At 39.7% G+C, this 19,681-nt stretch overlaps 2 protein-coding genes across 3 annotated transcripts; one reads left to right on the top strand and one right to left on the bottom strand.

Annotated features, from left to right (window-relative positions):
- Window positions 1-195: 195 nt before the first annotated feature.
- Window positions 196-15,727, top strand: LOC148642201 (glycine N-acyltransferase-like protein 3). 2 transcript variants are annotated; one of them, XM_088617067.1, is made up of 5 exons: window positions 196-832; window positions 1,285-1,392; window positions 13,579-13,705; window positions 14,743-14,866; window positions 15,227-15,727. In XM_088617067.1, exons 1-5 carry the CDS (start codon window positions 755-757, stop codon window positions 15,648-15,650), a joined length of 861 nt encoding a protein of 286 aa, XP_088473193.1. In that variant the 5' UTR covers window positions 196-754; the 3' UTR covers window positions 15,651-15,727. The 2 variants fall into 2 exon arrangements, with proteins under 2 accessions (XP_088473193.1, XP_088473194.1); XM_088617068.1 differs by lacking the exons at window positions 13,579-13,705; window positions 14,743-14,866; window positions 15,227-15,727 and adding exons at window positions 2,792-2,918; window positions 3,543-3,666; window positions 4,001-4,694.
- LOC148642202 (glycine N-acyltransferase-like protein 3) lies at window positions 6,678-11,504 on the bottom strand. The gene is made up of 5 exons (XM_088617015.1): window positions 11,351-11,504; window positions 10,692-10,799; window positions 8,634-8,760; window positions 7,532-7,655; window positions 6,678-7,198 (listed from the first exon to the last, which is right to left on the bottom strand). The coding sequence occupies exons 1-5, from the start codon at window positions 11,426-11,428 to the stop codon at window positions 6,787-6,789; spliced, it is 849 nt and encodes a 282-aa protein (XP_088473141.1). The 5' UTR covers window positions 11,429-11,504; the 3' UTR covers window positions 6,678-6,786.
- Window positions 15,728-19,681: the final 3,954 nt, after the last annotated feature.

Below are 19,681 nucleotides of genomic sequence, written 5' to 3'. Positions count from 1 at the left end.
ACACTTATATGCACATACATACAACATCATAAGAAAATCATATTTCCATCAGTTAATTTAGCAATTATTCTATAAGACAGATGTTGCGTTTACCAGAATGTTAATTCACGTTCAGGTGGCCTCTAGTGGCCGAAATACTTCATTACAGCCTCATCCAGGGGCGGTCTGCCTCAGACTGGTAATCAGCCAGACAAAACCCACACGAATACAGGGAGAACATACAAACTCCACGCAGACAATAGCCCAGGAATTGAACCCAGGGCCGCTGTACTGTGAGGCAGCAATGCTCACCACTGAGGCACCTTGCTGCCCTACTTTTCAATCCATATCCTAACATTTTATTATATACCTGTACTGCTTCCCCGCATTGTCCAGAAGAGGTAAATGTAAGAACACAAACATCAACACCAAGAAACATCAAAATCTATTTAATTAGTAGCCTCTTAGCAGTTTTTAATATGAACTTTTCAGCTCTACACTAGAGTACATTCAGCACCCCTGTTACTACGATCCAGATTCAGACACAGAGGCCTCCAGGTGGAGACAAAGTCTTCTGGCTCCGACTCGCTAGTGGGGCTGGACTTCAGAGTTTCCAGGTGTGCCAGGAGCACAGAGATTGGCAGTGAGAGCAGACGGGTCAGAGTGACGTTGCAGGGGACCCTTACCAAACCAGGTCTGAGCAGAAGGCAGAGCAGTGAGAGGACCTCAGAGATTCAGGACATACTGTAGAGTTCCAGTCCAGTTAGCAATAGAGATGTTAATTCTAAAATCATTTAAAGATCTTTCTACCTTGAAAAACATCCTTCTCAAGCAGATTCCTCAATCAATCACGGTAACGTATTTTATATACACTTCTGATGGGTATTGCTTCTGATCTGAATTTTTTATTATGAAAGGTGGCATTTTAGTGCTTGAGAGGTTATTATATTAACATGCTATAGCAATAATATTGACAGTTTTATAGAATGAAAATGCCATGGATGTACACTTGTTACAAAAGTCACAAAGTTAGATAACTTTTTGTAGTCTTATTGTATCTTAGTTACAATTTGATTTTATCTTATTTTATTTCATAATTGTCGAAAGGTGTTTGTTTAGATAAACAGGTGTTCTCCACAGGGAAATTATGTCAACATCTGGGAATGCAGTTAAGACACCTTTTTTCATATACTTACTGTGTATGGAAGGGATTATTGTGTCTGTGTTGTGTTCCTGTAGCTCCAGAATGCGCAGTGTGAGAACACCTTGTACTTGCTGCATGATGATGTGCTCTGTATTATTCAGGTTTATGGGGGTCTCCTCCACATCATGAACAGTAACAGGTGCAGCCTTGAGATCTGTGTGGACTCTTGGCCAAACTTCAACACTGTCATCTGTAGACGTCAAAACAAGGTACAGGATGACAAGAGGGATCTGAAAATCTGCAAAGAGCGAAGACTACAAATAACCTAAATAAATAATTCAGCTCAAACTAGAACTGTTTTCATTATTCCTGCTAGGAGGTTTTGTAACAGTACAGTAAGTGTACTGTGAAATACAGTCAAGTATGGAGCTTTTAATAGTCGTGTGCTGATACATAAACCAGTTTGGGAAATGTTTGATTAATATTAGATGCAAATTTAGTCAAAGCAAAAAGCACTTTAACAGCTATTTTGATGTAGGAATGTAAAACAATGGACTTGGTGCATAGAAACAAAGACAGGAAGATGAGGCAGGTATTAACACTATGTAGAAACACCTGAAAGTAATTTGTGCTGTATAGATACAATATAGACATATATTAAAACACTTCAGTGACTACTGAGGCAGCTTGATGATTTGAATTATTCCTCTACACCTCCATGATCCCATGTTTGAGTCCGGGGTTTCTGTCTGTGTGGAGTTTGCATGTTCCCCATGTGTTTGTGTAGGTTCTTCTCAGAGACTCTGCATTCCTCCCAAACTCTCAGGGTTAGGTTAGGTTTATAAACCAATGGCTTTCATTCCCCTGACCTGAATTTGCAGTACTGAACTAATTAGTTGGATAAGAATCACTTGTTTTCTGGTACATGTGAAGTACAGTGCTGGGGCTGGACACCTCTGATGTGCAAATTGAAAAGAAGGATCATGCACACATGACAAGTGCTCTGCCCAGAAAATTACAAATTAATGTGACTAGAAAAATAAAATTACTATTTCAGAGAACTGTTTATGTGCATTTGTGCTTACTTGATGTATCGTAGCAGAAAAACAACCCCCCCCCAAAAAAAAAACAAAACAACAGCAGTGTGTAATAATATTGTTAGGTTAAACTCAATTTGCCTCTTCCAGTTTTTTTATTCCAGGAAAATGTTCCATATTGTACAGATCCACACCAGAACCTGAGGTCAGAGCCGAAAGGCATCAGAGCCAATCGTGATCGAGACAGTGAGAGAGATGCAAACTCCACACACAACAGGATGTGCAGTCTGAATGGGAAACCAGTTGATCCATTTTAAGTAACATTTTGGTAACAACTTGCTGCTGTAAGTGGTGTGTTGACCACTAGGTGGTGCTCTTCTCTTTAGCACCAAAATTGCCAAACCCGTTTTATAGTAGTCTGACTCTGTGCTGTAGGAGGAACCATCCTTCTGATGACACATTAAATCAGGTTTCTGACTAATTGGTCATTAACAATCCCATGGAACACTATGTATTTTTAGAGCTTGAATAAACTGGCCAACCTTTATTTTCCCATAAGATTACTTTGGTTTCATAATTCCACAATTGAATGTGATTTTGACAGTTTTGAAACTGATGTCTCTTTTCCCAGGTCCTGAGAAGCCATCCAGTTCAGTTCCCTAATCTGTGCACGATGTTCACGAAGGATCTTGAGAATCTGCGGGCGATGCTGATGGATGACAGGGTGATAGACTGGACACAAGACACCATTGTGAGAGGTTCTGTAGCTCATTAAGTGATCATAATGATCCACAATGTATATTAATGAACTGAAACCAACCACACTCACACATTCACACAAGACTCATGAACAGAGTGCAACTGTACTGTCCAGTCCTTCTTCAGAAACAAAACATTGCTCAGACTTTAAAACCTAGATTCATTTCGTGTTGTCCATTTTTTTCACTTTTATATTTTTTAACCATGAGCATTACCTTCTAGGCTTCATGTCTCTGAGGTTTGATTCCCCCTCCTCATTAATCCATCCTGTCTGGAGTGGTACAGTGTTGACCAGTAAATAGCTGGTTTAAAGTTCTTGTGAAAAGGATTCCCGTAATTGTTTTTTTTTCTTTTACTTAGCTGTCAGAATTTGGAGTTTTAGCCAGATTCAGCACAAACGTATCTGTATTTAAACATGAATATGGCAATAAAAAAATAAATATAGAAATTGATATTAAATGAGTTTAAGAATTGTAATGATAGCAGCTTTTGAAAATGTTCCAAACTTCCATAGATATTTCCTATGATGACATGAATTTTAAATGTTTGTTGTTGAAAGGTGGCATCTCCTTGTCATTAAAATGTTTGCAGTGATAACACTGTACACTCTTTCTTTAAAAAAGGTATTCCACACACTTACCGTGACTTAATAAAAGAGGTTGCTACCAGCAGTGGAATGAATATGAAGGAATTCGAAGTCTGCAGCCTGATGGTTAATCACAACCCGGAGAGTCTTCAACACAATAAGTGAGTGCAAGACTAGTTACACAGAGAATGAACTCTTGTTTAACTATTAAAGTAATATTTGTAGATGTTAAGATAATATCTAAAGGCCTTTTAAACCATTAGCTTTACTTGCAGTATATTATAAAGACTTTACTACAAAAATTGTTTGTTATAAAAAGTCACATGTAAATTTGCAACTATTTGTTTTAGATGCCACATGTATTTGGATATGTTAACGCATTGAATACATCTTCAAATAAATTAATTATTATTTTCTGCAGAAATTCAATGACAAAATGGCATTAGCAGAAAGCAAATTAATTTTCTTCCTTATTTACTTACTTATAACTTACAGGAGTGACCTAGCACTGAAGATCTCAAGCCTGCAGGTTTCCCATGCTGAGCTGGTGGTGAAGCACACTGCCTTCAGAGGAAGTGACCTCACTCTCAGCCATGTGAGGAGCTGTATCCAGCACCTCCCCAGTGCCTGTATCCTGGACGACAGTGGGAATCCAGTCTCCTGGTGTATTTCTGATGAGCTGTGTGAAATGAGAATGTCTTCCACCTTACCTGAGTATCGAAGGACTGGACACATGAAGACAGTCTTGATTGCCCTTAGTAAACAAATGCATGCGATGGGTTTCCCAGTCTATGGCCATGTTGTAGAAGAGAATACTACTGCAATTAACATGTTTAAATCTTTGAACAACACTTTTGTCCCTGAGAAGTATGCTGTACAAATCCTTGTGTTAAAAAAGGCCAGTTAAGGAATCCCTATATTATCCTCTTATGGATATATGTATTTATATCTTATGGTGATGTTTTTTGTGAAATAATCGTTCTACAGAAAATGTCAAATTTGCTGTATGCAGTATAGGGTTTACAAGATGCTCACCCTGTTTTAAAGCTTAACTAACAGCTACTAATGATGTGTGTACTCTCTATATATAGTAATATAGTAAATTTTTAAAGAATTTTGACAAAACTGCATAATGGTTATCCATTTTTATTGTTGTAGTTGATGAGGTCATAAAATTCATAACATTTGCTGATAACATTTGGAAAGTTTGTGTCACAGTGAACCCTACGGGCGAGGAATGTTCCTGCCTCGTGTACGACTACGCCACCTAGCATTACCAATGGGGTGCTAGGCCCCTCTACTTTACCACAGGTTCTGTTTAACTCCCAGAATCATTAATGCCCACACAGACCAGCGACAAGCATTTGTATTGTATAAGTGCCCTTTTTATTTTCCAACTACATTCACATTCACTGTCAACCAAAAACACAACGAAAACAGCATTCACAGCAGCAAAAGGACCTTCCCAGGGTCATAATGAATACAGAGGAGCAGCAGTCTTTCCTGTAAAATACTGAAGAGAGGCCACTCGAACGTTTCTACTTAGTACTTGTAGTCTCCGATGGCCCAATTGGAGGAGAGGGGTATCGCCCAGTCCTATTTCCCCAGTCTCTGTTCAGGTAACAATAGGAATCCTCTGTGGGCTGTATTACATTCCCCTCAGTTTGAATCGGCTAGCTGTGCCAGTTTCCTTGTTCCTCGCCTTCAGGTGTTAAAGGTCTCTGTACAGTACCTCTGTTCCAATGCCAATGTCTCCCGTGGTCGTCAGTTACTGAACCAGTAGTTCCTTGCCTTCAGGTATTAGAAGTCTCTGCGCAGTACCTCCGTGGTCTCGCACTCTGCAGCTTCCCTTGTGCTGCCTGTGTCATCTCAAGGGTCCGGTGGGAATCGGGAGCCCCCTCTGTCCTGTCTCAGGTTCTGTCTTCTCTTTTATCTTTCCCCTTAGCCAATCCCTCTAAGGGGATTGTCCACTGTCCCTGTCAGAATCGGGTTTGCCCAGTATTTTTCCAGGAGGAAGCTTTTGTTGTTTGAGGGGTGTGTGGGTGCCGAGCTAGGTGTTATGGTCCCTTATCACCTGTTCACTCTCCAGCTCTCCCTCATCCTCCCTTGGTCTGGATAATTACCTAACTGCTTCCTGAAACTTGGGTTTGTCCATTGTTACTGACTGTTCCTGCTGGACTATATTTATTAGAACAACTGCAGTTGCCACCATTGAGTGAGAGGAAATCAACATAACCTTATCAATCCCAGCCTGCTACTGCCTCACGGGAGAGGAGTCAGAAGGATGATGAAGGAAGAGAGTTATAGAGACGGACAGAAGAAGAAACACCATCATCCTCCTCTTCCTCTGAGCTTGTGCCTGGCGAGAGGACCTTGTTCTGCTCAGTCTGGGAGACCAGATTCTGGCTCAGTACTCTGAACCTTGTTATAGAGAGCTCAGTGTCCTATATATTTTTAGGAAATGCTGATTTCTTTTATTGTGAAATCCACAGACTAAAGACTTTTCTCTCCTTATTTGGTGATGCATGTTTAGAATGGGACAGCAGAGTCCCATTGGCAGCAATGTTGTAAGAAGGGAGTATTAGTCTTGGGTTGTTTTCTTTCATATATTACTTAGTGCTTTAGATTAGAGGGTTAGAATTTTGTGTTTCTGGGTCTGCAGGACTTCGGCTTCTGAAATAGTCTTGTATGAAGAGTAACATTTTGTGTTCTTTAGTTATTTGATTGTTAATAAATATTCATTTTGTTTGTACACATTCTGACTCTGATTTTATGACTATTCCACCAGAGCTGTGTCAGAGAATAAAAAGAATTCATGTTCCTCAAATTACAGTACACTAACTTCTCAGCCTTATTTATTTACATTTTTATTTCTCTAACCCCCCAATATATAGTAGCAATATATTTCTTTAATTCTAGGCTTTAATTTATATTTTTCATTCAGGATCCTGAGTATTGTCTGTTTTTTGTTCCGCAATGAATCTACTGTCCCTTAAAAAAATTCCAATTAAAAGAATAGGCTGGCTGTACAATACATCTGATGTAACCATATCCATAAAACTTTAACACTGAATAAGAAGCACAACAAAAACGTCTTAAATACCAAAAAAATAGATTGACAAGTTTAATTACTATGTCATAAGAAGGAGAGGTACAGAATTTCATGAAGGTCTCAACAAAATCTTTAACTTTTTTATTAAAGATTTAAGTCATGATACCACACAACAGGGCAGCATAGTGGTGCTGAGGTTAACATTGATGCTTAAGAATTTCATGGTAGTTTAACTGGCCTTTTTGAATACAAGGATTTTTACAGCATACTTCCCAGGGACAAAATTGTTGTTCAAAGGTGTAAACATGTTATTTGCAGCAGTATTCTCTTCTGCAACATGGCCATAGACTGGGAAGCCCATCGTGTGCATTTGTTTACTAAGAGCAGTAAAGACAGTCTTCATGTATCCAGTCCTTCGATATTCAGGTAAGGTGGAAGACATTCTCATTTCACACAGCTCATCAGAGAGACTCCAGGAGACTGGATTCCCACTGTCGTCCAGGATACAGGCACTGGGGAGGTGCTGGATACAGCTCCTCACATGGCTGAGAGTGAGGTCACTTCCTCTGAAGGCAGTGTGCTTCACCACCAGCTCAGCATGGGAAACCTGCAGGCTTGAGATCTTCAGTGTAGGGTCACTCCTGTAAGTTATAAGTAAGTAAATAAGGAAGAACATTAATTTACTTTCTGCTAATGCCATTTTGTCATTGAATTTCTGCAGAAAATAATAATTAATTTATTTGACGATGTATTAAATGCATTAACATATCCAAATACATGTGGCATCTAAAACAAATAGTTCCAAATTTACATGTGACTTTTTATAACAAACAATTTTGTAGTAAAGTCTTTATAATATACTGCAAGTAAAGCTAATGGTTTAAAAGGCCTTTAAATTGTATCTTAACATCTACAAAGATTACCTAAATAGTTAAACAAGAGTTCATTCTCTGTGTAACTAGTCTTGCACTCACTCATTGTGTTGAATACTCTCCGGATTGTGATTAACCATCAGTCTGTAGTCTTTGAATTCCTTCACATTCATTCCACTGCTGGTAGCAACCTCTTTTATTAAGTCACAGTAAGTGTGTGGAATACCTTTTTAAAAGAAAGATTGTACAATGTTATCACTGCAAACATTTTAATGGCAAAGAGATGCTACTTTAAGCAACAAACATTTAAAATTCGTGTCATCATAGGAAATATCTATGGAGTTTTGGAAAATTAGAAAGCTGCTATCATTACAATTCTTAAACACATTTTATATCAATTTCTATATTTATGTTTTATTGCCATATACATGTTTAAATACATATACAGTACATTTGTGCTTAATCTGACTAACCCTCCAAATTCTGACAGCTAAGTAAAAGAAACACAAAAACCAATTATGCAAATCCTTTTCACAAGAACTTTAAACCAGCTATTTACTGGTCACCACTGTACCACTCCAGACAGGATGGATTAATGAGGAGAGGGAATCAAACCTCAGAGACATGAAGCCTAGAAGGTAATGCTCATGGTTAAAAAATATAAAAGTGAAAAAAATGGACAACACAAAATTAATCTAGATGCTGTTTTTTTGGCTTTGTAAATGAAATGAAATCGAAGTATTTAATAGTTCCTAGGCCAAAAGAATGTGCACGTTCCTTGAAGTGGAATCCTATTACTGAGAAAAACGTTTTAGTACATATAACAGAACAGGAAAACCTGAAACAATGTCACCTTTTGTATTCAAAGTAAAAGCCACTGTAGATTATAGAAGTCATTGTTTTTTAAGTTTTTCAATGTTTTTTAAAGTTCAAGGTCAAAACTTTAAAACAATTAAAGTCTAACCAGCTGATCATGTGCGTTAGTGTTTAAAACATCAGCAAAACTCCTCAAAAAATGGAAATGTAATCATGTACAGTATATGTAAAAGGTTTTAGAGTCTGATCAATGTTCTGTTTCTGAAGAAGGACTGGGCAGTACAGTTGCAGTCTGTTCATGAGTCTTGTGTGAATGTGTGCGAGTGGTTGGTTTCAGTTCATTAATATACATTGTGGATCATTATGATCACTTAATGAGCTACAGAACCTCTCACAATGGTGTCTTGTGTCCAGTCTATCACCCTGTCATCCATCAGCGTCGCCCGCAGATTCTCAAGATCCTTCGTGAACATCGTGCACAGATTAGGGAACTGAACTGGATGGCCTGTCAGGTCCTGGGAAAAGAGACATCAGTTTCAAAACTCCAATTCACATTCAATTTCTTACGTAATTAAACTTGCTGCCTGTTTATAACACAGTGATCCAGGTACTAACCAACTCCAAACTCCACCAGTGTCACCCTTCGTCAGTCCTGAACTGTCAGAGTTTCTCTGTGATCAGTAGGACATGAGTGTGGACACTTCTAGTTTGTGATCACAATGTCTGGTCAGATAGATGTACAATCATTTACAGGGAGGAGGAGAGAGCTGGTGATCCTGGCCACTACAATTAATTTAAACCCTTACCTATTTACAATGCTTTTAATCTGAAAGAATCCAGAAGCTCTTTATCCCCTATAAAGGTCATCAGCTACATTGGTAACATGCAGATCAAGAAAATTAGAAAATATATCACCAAAGTAATTTTATGGGAAAAAGTAGGCCAAATTATGCAAACCTTACAAAGTGTTCCATGGGACCTTTAAAGACCAATTTGTCAGAAACCTGATTTAATGTTTCATCAGAAGGACGATGCCTCTTACAACAGTCTACTGTGGCACTGGTTTGGAAATTCCAGTGGTAAAGAGAAGAGCACCGCAACAAAGAGGTGGCAAAAAATGAAATAAAGGCACACAAAATAAACCCCACACTCAGGTCTGAAAGTGGTCGAGGCTACGAAGGAGACGCTTAAAGAACAAAGCAGGCGCAAAACACACTGAGAAAGATAACAGGTGAATAAACTACGAGGTAACAGGAGCACAGCAACTCAGCGAGGGAAGAGTTTAAAGGAAATGAAACTAATAATGAAATAATAAACTAATTAGAAGACCGCTGTGAAAGTCTGCCTGAGCTGTTCTAACAGCGCCGGGAGGTGTGCTGTCCAGCGCGGGCATGACAGTAGTTAGAGAGCAAGAGGTCATCCGTGAGGATTACCCCAGATCTCACCTCACCTTTTGAATCAGCACTGCTACAACCCTGAACTGGTGCTTATTGGACACTTCATGGTTTTCCACATGCTGGACAGCACACCAAAGCACAGGTATCCATGAAAAACTGAAGAATTTCTGAAGAATTAGTTCAATTCAGCAATTAGGGTCAGAAGGATTAAACCCAGTGGTCTCTAAACCTAACCTGCATGCACTTAGAGGGAAAACAGGAGACCCTGATTAAACCCCACACATACATAAGAAGAGCACGCAAACTCCACACAGACAGAATCAAACCCAGGACCATGACGGTGTAGAAGAATAATTCAAATCATCATGCCACTTCAGCAGACTGTCGCGATTGTAGTGCCTCCTCCTTAGGGGCGCTCCGGCTCTTCCTTGTTTGTCTTATTCCCCGCACCTGGCCCTTGTTCCAGTCTCCTTCCTGTCCCCCCTTAAAAGCCAGACGCAGTCGCCAATCGTGGCTCTGCATCTGATTTCCATATCGTGCGAGCCCGGGTTCTGATGAGTCTGGCTCCGTCATGGTTTTAAGTCTCGGTTCCTGTTCCCCCTGCCGGTTTCCACCCGGTTCCTGGTTTAATCTCCTGGATGGATCGCCTGGCTATGGATTTATGCTTGTGTTTTTAGATTGTTTGCCTCGGCCACACCTCCCCCGTGCACCAGCGCACTTTGGACACGCCCCCCTGTTTTCATCCCCGTCTTCCTGCATGACCTTTTTCCCTAGTGTTTCCCCACTTCTTCGGATTGTGTCGTCCGCATAGGGTCCAGAAAGAACTGTTCGTTTCACAGACACTAAAGGGCTTTACTGCATATCTACTTTGACTAATTTAGCATCTGGCATTTCTCTTTTCCAAACTGGTTTATCGATCAGACTTATAAAAACTTGTTTTTTACAGTAAGTAGACAGGTTTTTGCAAAAAGAACTGAATTCTCTGTTATTTAGGTTATTTGTAGTCTTTGCTCTTTGCAGATTTTCAGATCTCTCTTGTCATCCTGTACCTTGTTTTGACGTCTACAGATGACAGTGTTGAAGTTTGGCCAAGAGTCCACACAGATCTCAAGGCTGCACCTGTTACTGTTCATGATGTGGACGAGACCCCCATACACCTGAATAATACAGAGCACATCATCATGCAGCAGGTACAAGGTGTTCTCACACTGCTCATTCTGGAGCTACAGGAACACAACACAGACACAGTAATCCCTTCCATGGACAGTTAGTATGTTTGTCTTGTGAGAAACTTTTCATTGATTTTCTTAACAAATTGTTTTCTCATTTCCCTGTAGAATAAATCACCTTCTAACACTACTTCTTATTAACACTTCCCAAGAAAATAAGATAAAGTCAAATTCATACAATATGAAAAGATACAATAAGAGTCTCTGAAGCTTTGTAACTGAACAATTTTGTGAATTTCCATGGCACATTCACATGTGACACACCTGAAGAAGGCTTCACAGCCAAAACGTTTTCTTTCTTCTCTTGTCAGCAGGAATAAACGTTTACTTGTTCCTTTGCAGCCTACGCATGCTGACGCAGCTACCCACCTGAACTATGTTAGGACAATAACCACTCAAGCACTAAAATGCCACTTTTCATAATAAAACAACTTGGAGAAGAAGCAATACCCATCAGAAGTGTCTATAAAATATGTTACCGTGATCGGTTGAGGAATCTGCTTGAGAAGGATGTTTTTCAAGGTAGAAAGATCTTTAAATGATTTTAAAATAAACATCTCTATTGCTAACTGGCCTGGTACTGTATGTCCTGAATCTCTGAGGTCCTCTCACTGATCTGCCTCCTGCTCAGACCTGGTTTGGTAAGGCTTACCTGCTAAATCATCTATATATGCTCTCACTGCCAATCATGGGGCACCTGGAGCATTTTAAAGTTCACACCCAGCAGCTCTCTGTCCCCACCTGAAGGCTTCTGTTCCTGGACTTGGAATGGTATGCATCCAAAACATGCTGTACTAGTATGTTAATTGGCTTCTGGGAAATTATCTCTGGCGTAAGTTATGAGTGTATGTGTCTGTGTGTTCTGATGGATTGACGTCCTGCTCAGACTGTACCCTGTCTTACGCACACTGCATGCCAGGACAGGCTCTGGCACCTCTGTGATCCTGTACTGGATAAAGGGGCTAGTAAATAGAGGGGTGGACTTAAACCTGTAAGATTTACACCAGGGAAAGTTTTGTTCAAATTTAGAACGCACTAGTAAGAGCACATTTTGAATATTGTGTACAGTTTGGGCAGAGCATTGAAAAAATATTGCTGATGTAGAATCAGGGCAGTGAAGAGCAACCTGTTACATTCTCAAACTGGAAGGAATGTCCTGCACTGACTGAAAGAACTAGACCTCTTTAGTCTTGGAATAAAAGACTGCAAAGGGACCTGACATGGCCAAATCAACAGTGAAACGCAGACCTCAGGTCACAAGTGGAAACTACAAGGAAGTTCATTTAAAACCAAGAACAGGGATCAAATGTTGGGGAGTCTGGAAGACGCTACTCATGTAGCTACCAAGCTATAAGACCTGGAAATATTTCCTGAATTCAATTAACACAGTGTTTCTGCCATGGAAAAATTAGACTCAAAAGTAGAGAGTTCTTTAACAACAATTATGATGTTGGAATTCAAAGCAATGTAATCCAGTAGGTTCACAGAACTAAGACACAATGTAAATGAAGAAGTAATGTATAGCAGGTCTTAACACGATGTAATAACACCTGAAAATGAATGGTGATTGTATAAAGATATAATATAGATATGCAGTAAAGCCCTTTAGTGTCTGCTGAGGTGGCATGATGATTTGAATTTTTCTTCTACACCTTCATGGTCCTGGGTTTGATTCCTGTCTGTGTGGAGTTTGCGTGCTCTTCTTATGTATGTGTGGGGTTTAATCAGGGTCTCCTGTTTTCCCTCTAAGTGCATGCAGGTTAGGTTTAGAGACCACTGGGTTTAATCCTTCTGACCCTAATTGCTGAATTGAACTGATTCTTCAGAAATTCTTCAGTTTTTCATGGATACCTGTGCTTTGATGTGCTGTCCAACGTGTGGAAAACCATGAAGTGTACAATAAGCACCAGTTCATGGTTGTAGCAGTGCTGATTCAAAAGGTGAGGTGAGATCTGGGGTAATCCTCACGGATGATCTCTTGCTCTCTAACTACTGTCATGCCCGCGCTGGACAGCACACCTCCCGGCGCTGTTAGAACAGCTCAGGCAGACTTTCACAGCGGTCTTCTAATTAGTAAGGATCAAGGTAGGAAAAAAAGTTATATCGAGGGAACGATTTATAATCCGTGCACACTAAATAGTTATATCGAGGGAACGATTCACAATTTGTGCGCACAAAATAGGTAAATCGTTCCCTCATTTTCTTTAATTAATGCGCACGAAATAATGTTCTTACTTTAGTGATGTAATTTCTAATTTTCAACATGATCTGCACGTACTCCCAATGTAGATGATGACCTTTATAGGGGACAAAGAGCTTCTGGATTCTTTCAGATGAAAAGCACTGTAAACATGCAAGGGTTTAAATTGACTGTTGTGAATCAAGACTTCTATAAAGCTGGGAATATCTGGAAGACACAAGATTCAACAAGAAACTAGGGCCACCTGCTTTCTGCTCCTCCTCCTTGTAAATGATTGTACATGTATCTGACTGGACATTGTGATGATCACAAACTAGAAGTGTCCACACTCATGTCCTACTGATCACAGAGAGAAACTCTGACAGTTCAGGACTGATGAAGGGTGAGACTGGTGGAGTTTGAAGTTGGGGAGTACCTGGATCACTGTGTTATAAACAGACAGCAAGTTTAATTATGTAAGAAATTGAATGTGAATTTGAGTTTTGAAACTGATGTCTCTTTTCCCAGGTCCTGACAAGCCATCCAGTTCAGTTCCCTAATCTGTGCACGATGTTCACGAAGGATCTTGAGAATCTGCGGGCGATGCTGATGGATGACAGGGTGATAGACTGGACACAAGACACCATTGTGAGAGGTTCTGTATCTCATTAAGTGTTCATAATGATCCACAATGTATATTAATGAACTGAAACCAACCACATTTACACATTCACACACAAGCCCATGAACTGATTGGAACTGTACTGTCCAGTCCTTCTTCAGAAACAGAACACTGATCAGACTTTAAAACCTTTTACATACAAACCATGAAATGTCCATGTTTTCCAGAAGTTCTGTTAACGTTTTTAACAGAAATGCTGGTCATTCTCAGAATCTGTGATCCACTTCAAGGAATGTGCGGAATTCTTTGTAAAAGAAAATGTTAGTATTTTCATGAAGTCTTCCTCATGAAGAATAGGTACAACTTTGAAAAACAGACTTAAACTCAGTAGTCTCCAGCCACTTTTAATTAATAACATTAACATTAATAGCATTATGTCAGGTTAAAATTGTTCCTGTTCTATTGACATTTTAAACACTAACACAAGTTAACAGCTGGTAGGACATACTAAAAAGTTTGGTGTTTTTTAGTAGAAAGATTCCCCTGCAATGAATGTGCAGAGACTTGACAACCAGGAACTATTAAATGTTCTGCTTTCAATCCATTAACTAAGGGAAAAAGCAGCATTCAGGTTCAACTGCTGTTGTTGTGGATGTCCAAGTAGTTCCTATATGTTTCCTATCCGTAAAAGTTAACTTTGTTATTCCAACCTGTCTGGAGTGCTACAGTGTCAACCAGAAATTGGTTGGTTTAAAATTTATGCGATAAGAATTCACATCTTTAGTTTTTGTGTTTCTTTTACTTACCTAACAGAATTTGGAGTGTCAGTCATTTCCAGCATAAATCTATATGTATTTAAATGTGCATAAAATGTGTATAAAAATAAATATATACATATATTAAACTATATTAAATGTGTTTAAGGATTTATTGATAAAGGTTTTTGTAATTTCCTGAAATTCCTTTGATATTTCCTACGACAATGTGAATTTTAAATGTTGTTTAAAGATGGCATCTCATTGTCATTAATACTTGCTCCGATAACACTGTACAATCTTTCTTTTAAAAAGGTATTCCAGGCTCTTACTGTGACTTAATAAAAGAGGTTTCTACCAGCAGTGGAATGGAAGTGAAGGAATTCAAAGGCTACAGTCTGATGGTTCATCACAATCCAGAGAGTCTTCAACACAATAAGTGAGTGCAAGACTAGTTACACAGAGAATAAAGTCTAGTTAAATTATTTAAGTAACCTTGTAGATGTTTAGACAATGTTTTAAAGCTTTTTTTTCTGTGACACTTTTACGTTTTACACACTCACTCAGTTTGCGTTACATAGGGGAAGAGCGCTAGTGTTTTGAATTTCTACAAAAAGTATTACACACGTTTTACTGTAACCATTAATTTTAGATACCACCTGTATTTAACAAATTTGATTAAATACATCTCCAAATACGTGTCTTATTATTTTCTACAAAAATTCAAAGACATAATGTAAAATCGGAGATATAATGTTGTTGTTCATATGTTGTTTATTTACTTGCCTATTACTTACAGGAGTGACCCAACACTGAAGATCTCAAGCCTGCAGGTTTCCCATGCTGAGCTGGTGTTGAAGCCCTTTGCCTACATTGGAAACGATCTCACTCTCAGCCATGTGAGGAGCTGTATCCAGCACCTCCCCAGTGCCTGTATCCTGGACGACAGTGGGAATCCAGTTTCCTGGTGTTTCTCTGATGAGCTGTGTGAAATGAGAAGGGCTTTCACCTTACCTGAGTATCGAAGGACTGGACACATGAAGACAGTCTTCACTGCTCTTATAAAACAAATGCATGTGATGGGCTTCCCAGTCTATGCCTATGTTTCAGAAGAGAATACTGCTGCAATTAACATGTTTACATCTTTTGGCTTCTGTAATTATTATGGTGTGACAGAACCCATTTTGTTTATAGTCAAACCTGGGGGGATCTGTACACACTAACCTCTGTTTAATCTCAGTTAAGGTGCTGACTGGGCCATTGTGTTGCATTTAACCTTTTCACCTTGCATCTGGTTCATCACTTGTATGCCTTACTTGTCAGTCCTTGAAGTAGTAACAGTGCAAACTTCCTCACATGGGTGATTTCTGTCTGGCTGGACTGGCATTTCTTTGTCTTTAGAGTGCCCTCTTGTGACTTAACTACACTTTACACTTCAGATCTAACTAAGAGAAGATCACTTTATTGGCCATATACAGTTTCTTGTATTAGGAATCTGTCTTTTCACATACCCCAGCTTGCTTTCCATGAGACACACAGGCAGGGAGAGAAGCTTGGGGTCAGAGCACAGGGTCAGTCATTTATACAACACCCCTGGAGCAGTTGGGGTTAAGGGCCTTACTCAGGAGCCCAACAGAGTAGGATTCCTCTGTCGGCCTCAGGATACGAACCGGCAACCCTCCAGCCACAGGCGCAGATCGGAGCCACAGTGCACGTGTTGATACTGTATCTGACTGCTGCTGAAGCAAGTTTATAAACTAACAATGAACAAGTAACAGGTTTATTCCATGCTGAAAAGAGAATAAAGAGAACACAATGCTTCGGTGTCACCTGAAGAAGGCTCCACGGCCGAAACATTGTGTTTTCTTTCTTCACTTTTCAGCATGGAATAAACCTATTACTTGTTTCTTTGCAGCCTACGCATGCTGACACAGCTACCCACCTGCACTACTATAAACTAACAAGACAAGTGAGGGCGTACCTGTGCAATGTCAGTTGTCCTAGCTGCCCCAGTGAGGGTCCATATAACAGTACCACTCTCGGAGGAGTATGAGCACAAGTTCAGGAAAAGTGCAAAGAAGTTAAACAAAAAGCCATGATGGGTGTGTCAGGCACTGTGGTCCATAAAGTAACGGTCGTGTCCTGTGGAGCCACATTATTCCTAATCCGTTAATCTCCTAAAACTGCATCTCGCCACGCACACATTCACACTCTCAAGACTAGATTGCAAATGTACTGTCCTTCTACAGAAGAAGGAAACATTTACATGGTTTCCATGTTTTCTTTTAACATTTTAAACACTAACGCACATGAACAGCTAGTAAGGTACTGTATGGAGTGTTGTGGCATCCTCGTTTTAACAATCAGTAATCATCATCTGATTGATTTTCACTTTTTAATACTGTATCAATGTGATTGAACACATGATGTAATTGTGCCACAGAAAAAGTCACATATAGTGTACATGTGGTTAGTAATGTTTTCTTTTAATTTGATTAATTAACTACTATTATAGAAGTGCGTGACTTTCTAAGAAGTTTGAAGACGTTTATTGATTAAGATTCTTATAATTGAATACGTCCTAAAACATATTACATTTGCTGCTCACGTTTGGAGATTTCACATCACAAAAAATGTAAAAAATGGGTACCTGTTATTTGCCTGGTTTTTGGTAGGCTGAGAAACAGGTTAATATCGATGTTCATAGGCAATGTCTGGGTTTAGTCTAGTTAATTTACTTCTCGATAAATCATTAGAGGTTTCAAACTAAAATATATAAATACATCTGGGATTTCCAGTAGCACATCTCTCTCAAACTTCTCCCATCACCCCATCTACACCCCTGCATGTTGTGTTATTGTAGTCCTATAATGAGCAGTGTGAGAACACCTTGTACCTGCTGCATGATGATGTGCTCTGTATTATTCAGGTGTATGGGGGTCTCCTCCACATCATGAACAGTAACAGGTGCAGCCTTGAGATCTGTGTGGACTCTTGGCCAAACTTCAACACAGTCATCTGTAGAAGTCAAAACAAGGTACAGGATGAAGAGATAAGTCAAAAAGTGAAAATCTGCATAATACAAAGACTAAATAACTTAACTAACAGAGAAATGAAGTCTTACTAAACTTGTTTTTAATTTTTTTGCAAAACCTTTATTTACATATACAGTAGATGCTGAACGGAATTTTGTAACAGTGCAGTACTGTAAAATACAGTAAAGTATAGAGCATTTATTCGAGCCATCAGCCAGTTTGGCAAGTAGAAATACCAGAACAGATTTATTCAAAGCAGATATTAAACAGCAGTTGATCCACAACCCCTGCGTTGTGTGGATGTCCAGATGGTGGACCTGGCTTATTTCAAAGATTTTAACAAAAAGATTTCTGCAGGTACATCATTTCAAGAAATATACATACTTTAGCTATGCTACTACAGTATACCCATCTTTATCAAACTGAATTACATGTGTAACTTGCTACTCTTACTTGGACTCTATAGACATCTTGGGTTTTCACACCCTGGGCTACTCACCAAACATAAACATAAACACAGATACAGTTTACGCAAACACCAGAAACATCACGAGAAAATGATCATGCTTCAGTCAATTAATTACTGTAAGTACATACAGTATTGTCCTAGTGTGCCACTCATACCACCCATACAAGGGCTAGATTTGTGAAGGTGAAACAGGTTATTTTTAAGCAGGTTATGGAGCTTTAATGTACAAAGCATGGTGCTGACACTTTTTCATAAGAGCTTAATTCAGAGCATTCTAACCTCATGTGCTCAGAGGTGCCATGGCCTTGCAGCAAAAACAGGTTGAACGAGTTAAATGTTTCAAGTAGGCAGCTGTGTCAGCATGCGTAGGCTGCAGAGGAACAAGTAAAGGTTTATTCCCTGCTGAAAAGAGAAGAAAAGAAACACAGCGTTTCGGCTGCGGAGCCTTCTTCGGGTGAGAGAGAGAGTTTAAATGGCAGCCGATAAAGCAGGGGAGTGGAGAGAGGTGTGAAGTCAAGGTGTGAACTCTCTTCACGTCTCTCTCTGGACTTGACCCCACCTGAGTGTCCACTCTGCTTCTCTCCTACTCCCGCCTCCTCTCCACTCTTGGCTTTTGCTCTCTCATGTAGTACAGCAGTTTATTGTCATGTGTACTGTACAGGTACAGTGGAATTCTTAATCACACTATTCTAATGGGACATACACAGTACAACAGACAACACCACACGATGTACACAACGGGAACAATAAATACTGTATGTTGTGGAACAATAACAAAGCAGTAATGAGACAAAGAAAACATGGAAGACCGTGCAAAAAACTGCATAGTGCAGATGTATATTTAGGCACTGCAGCTAGCTGTTGAGGATGCGAACTGCAGTGGGATAGAAGCTGTTCTTGTCTGCTTGCCAGAGCGGAGGGGGGTGGACAGTTTGTGGCCGGGATGGGTTGAGAATGATGGATTATTGCGGCAGTGGATGGTGTGGATCTCACCGATTGATGGTAATCACATATTTTGCTATAGCCTTTGTAGTGCATCTCGGTCATGTATGGTAGTACTGCTGCACCACACAGTGAGGACACTAGTGAGGACACTTTCTATGGTGCTGCGGTAAAAGTTCATGAGGAGCTGCTTCCCCAAACCGCATTTCTTTAAGCACCGCAGAAAGTGCAGGCGTTGTTGTGCCTTTTTCAGACTGGCTACAGTGATGTGAGTCCAGTCCAGGTTGGTGGAGATCTGCAGGCTGAGGAACCTGAAGCAGCTGACAGTTTGCACTGCTGTGCCATTGATGCAGATTGGGTCGTGACTCCCTCTGTGTCTCCGGAAGTTGTTTTCATCATCGTTGTTTGTCAGCTCAATAATAGTGGTGTGATCTGAAAACTTAATGACGTGGTTCCTGCTGTAAGTGGTTGTACAGTCATAGGTGACCAACGAACTCATGCTTTATCAGTTGTTAAGTGTTGTTTTGTATCACAGTATTGTACTGTTGTTTTATTGTCACATTTATTGTATTATTGTCATATATGGGAGGGAATTATTCTTAATTCATTGTCTGATAAGTCTTTTATATTTTAAACACTTGTATCTTGTAACTTTCCGCTCCAATGGTTGTGAAAGTATTCCGATGCTTTTGACTATATATGCTGAATTGTCAACATATGTCATGTTGCAAGGCATAATTCCCATATGTTCCTGGCAAAGTTACAAAAACAATAAGGAACTTGCTTGACTGCTCTTCATGTGCACAGC

This window comes from Lepisosteus platostomus, chromosome 23 (assembly GCF_059453375.1).
Source record: "Lepisosteus platostomus isolate fLepPlt1 chromosome 23, fLepPlt1.hap1, whole genome shotgun sequence".
NCBI classification, from domain to species: Eukaryota; Metazoa; Chordata; class Actinopteri; order Semionotiformes; family Lepisosteidae; genus Lepisosteus; species Lepisosteus platostomus.
The sequence above is the reverse complement of the archived record's forward strand: the minus strand, read 5'-3'. Positions and strand labels throughout refer to the sequence as shown.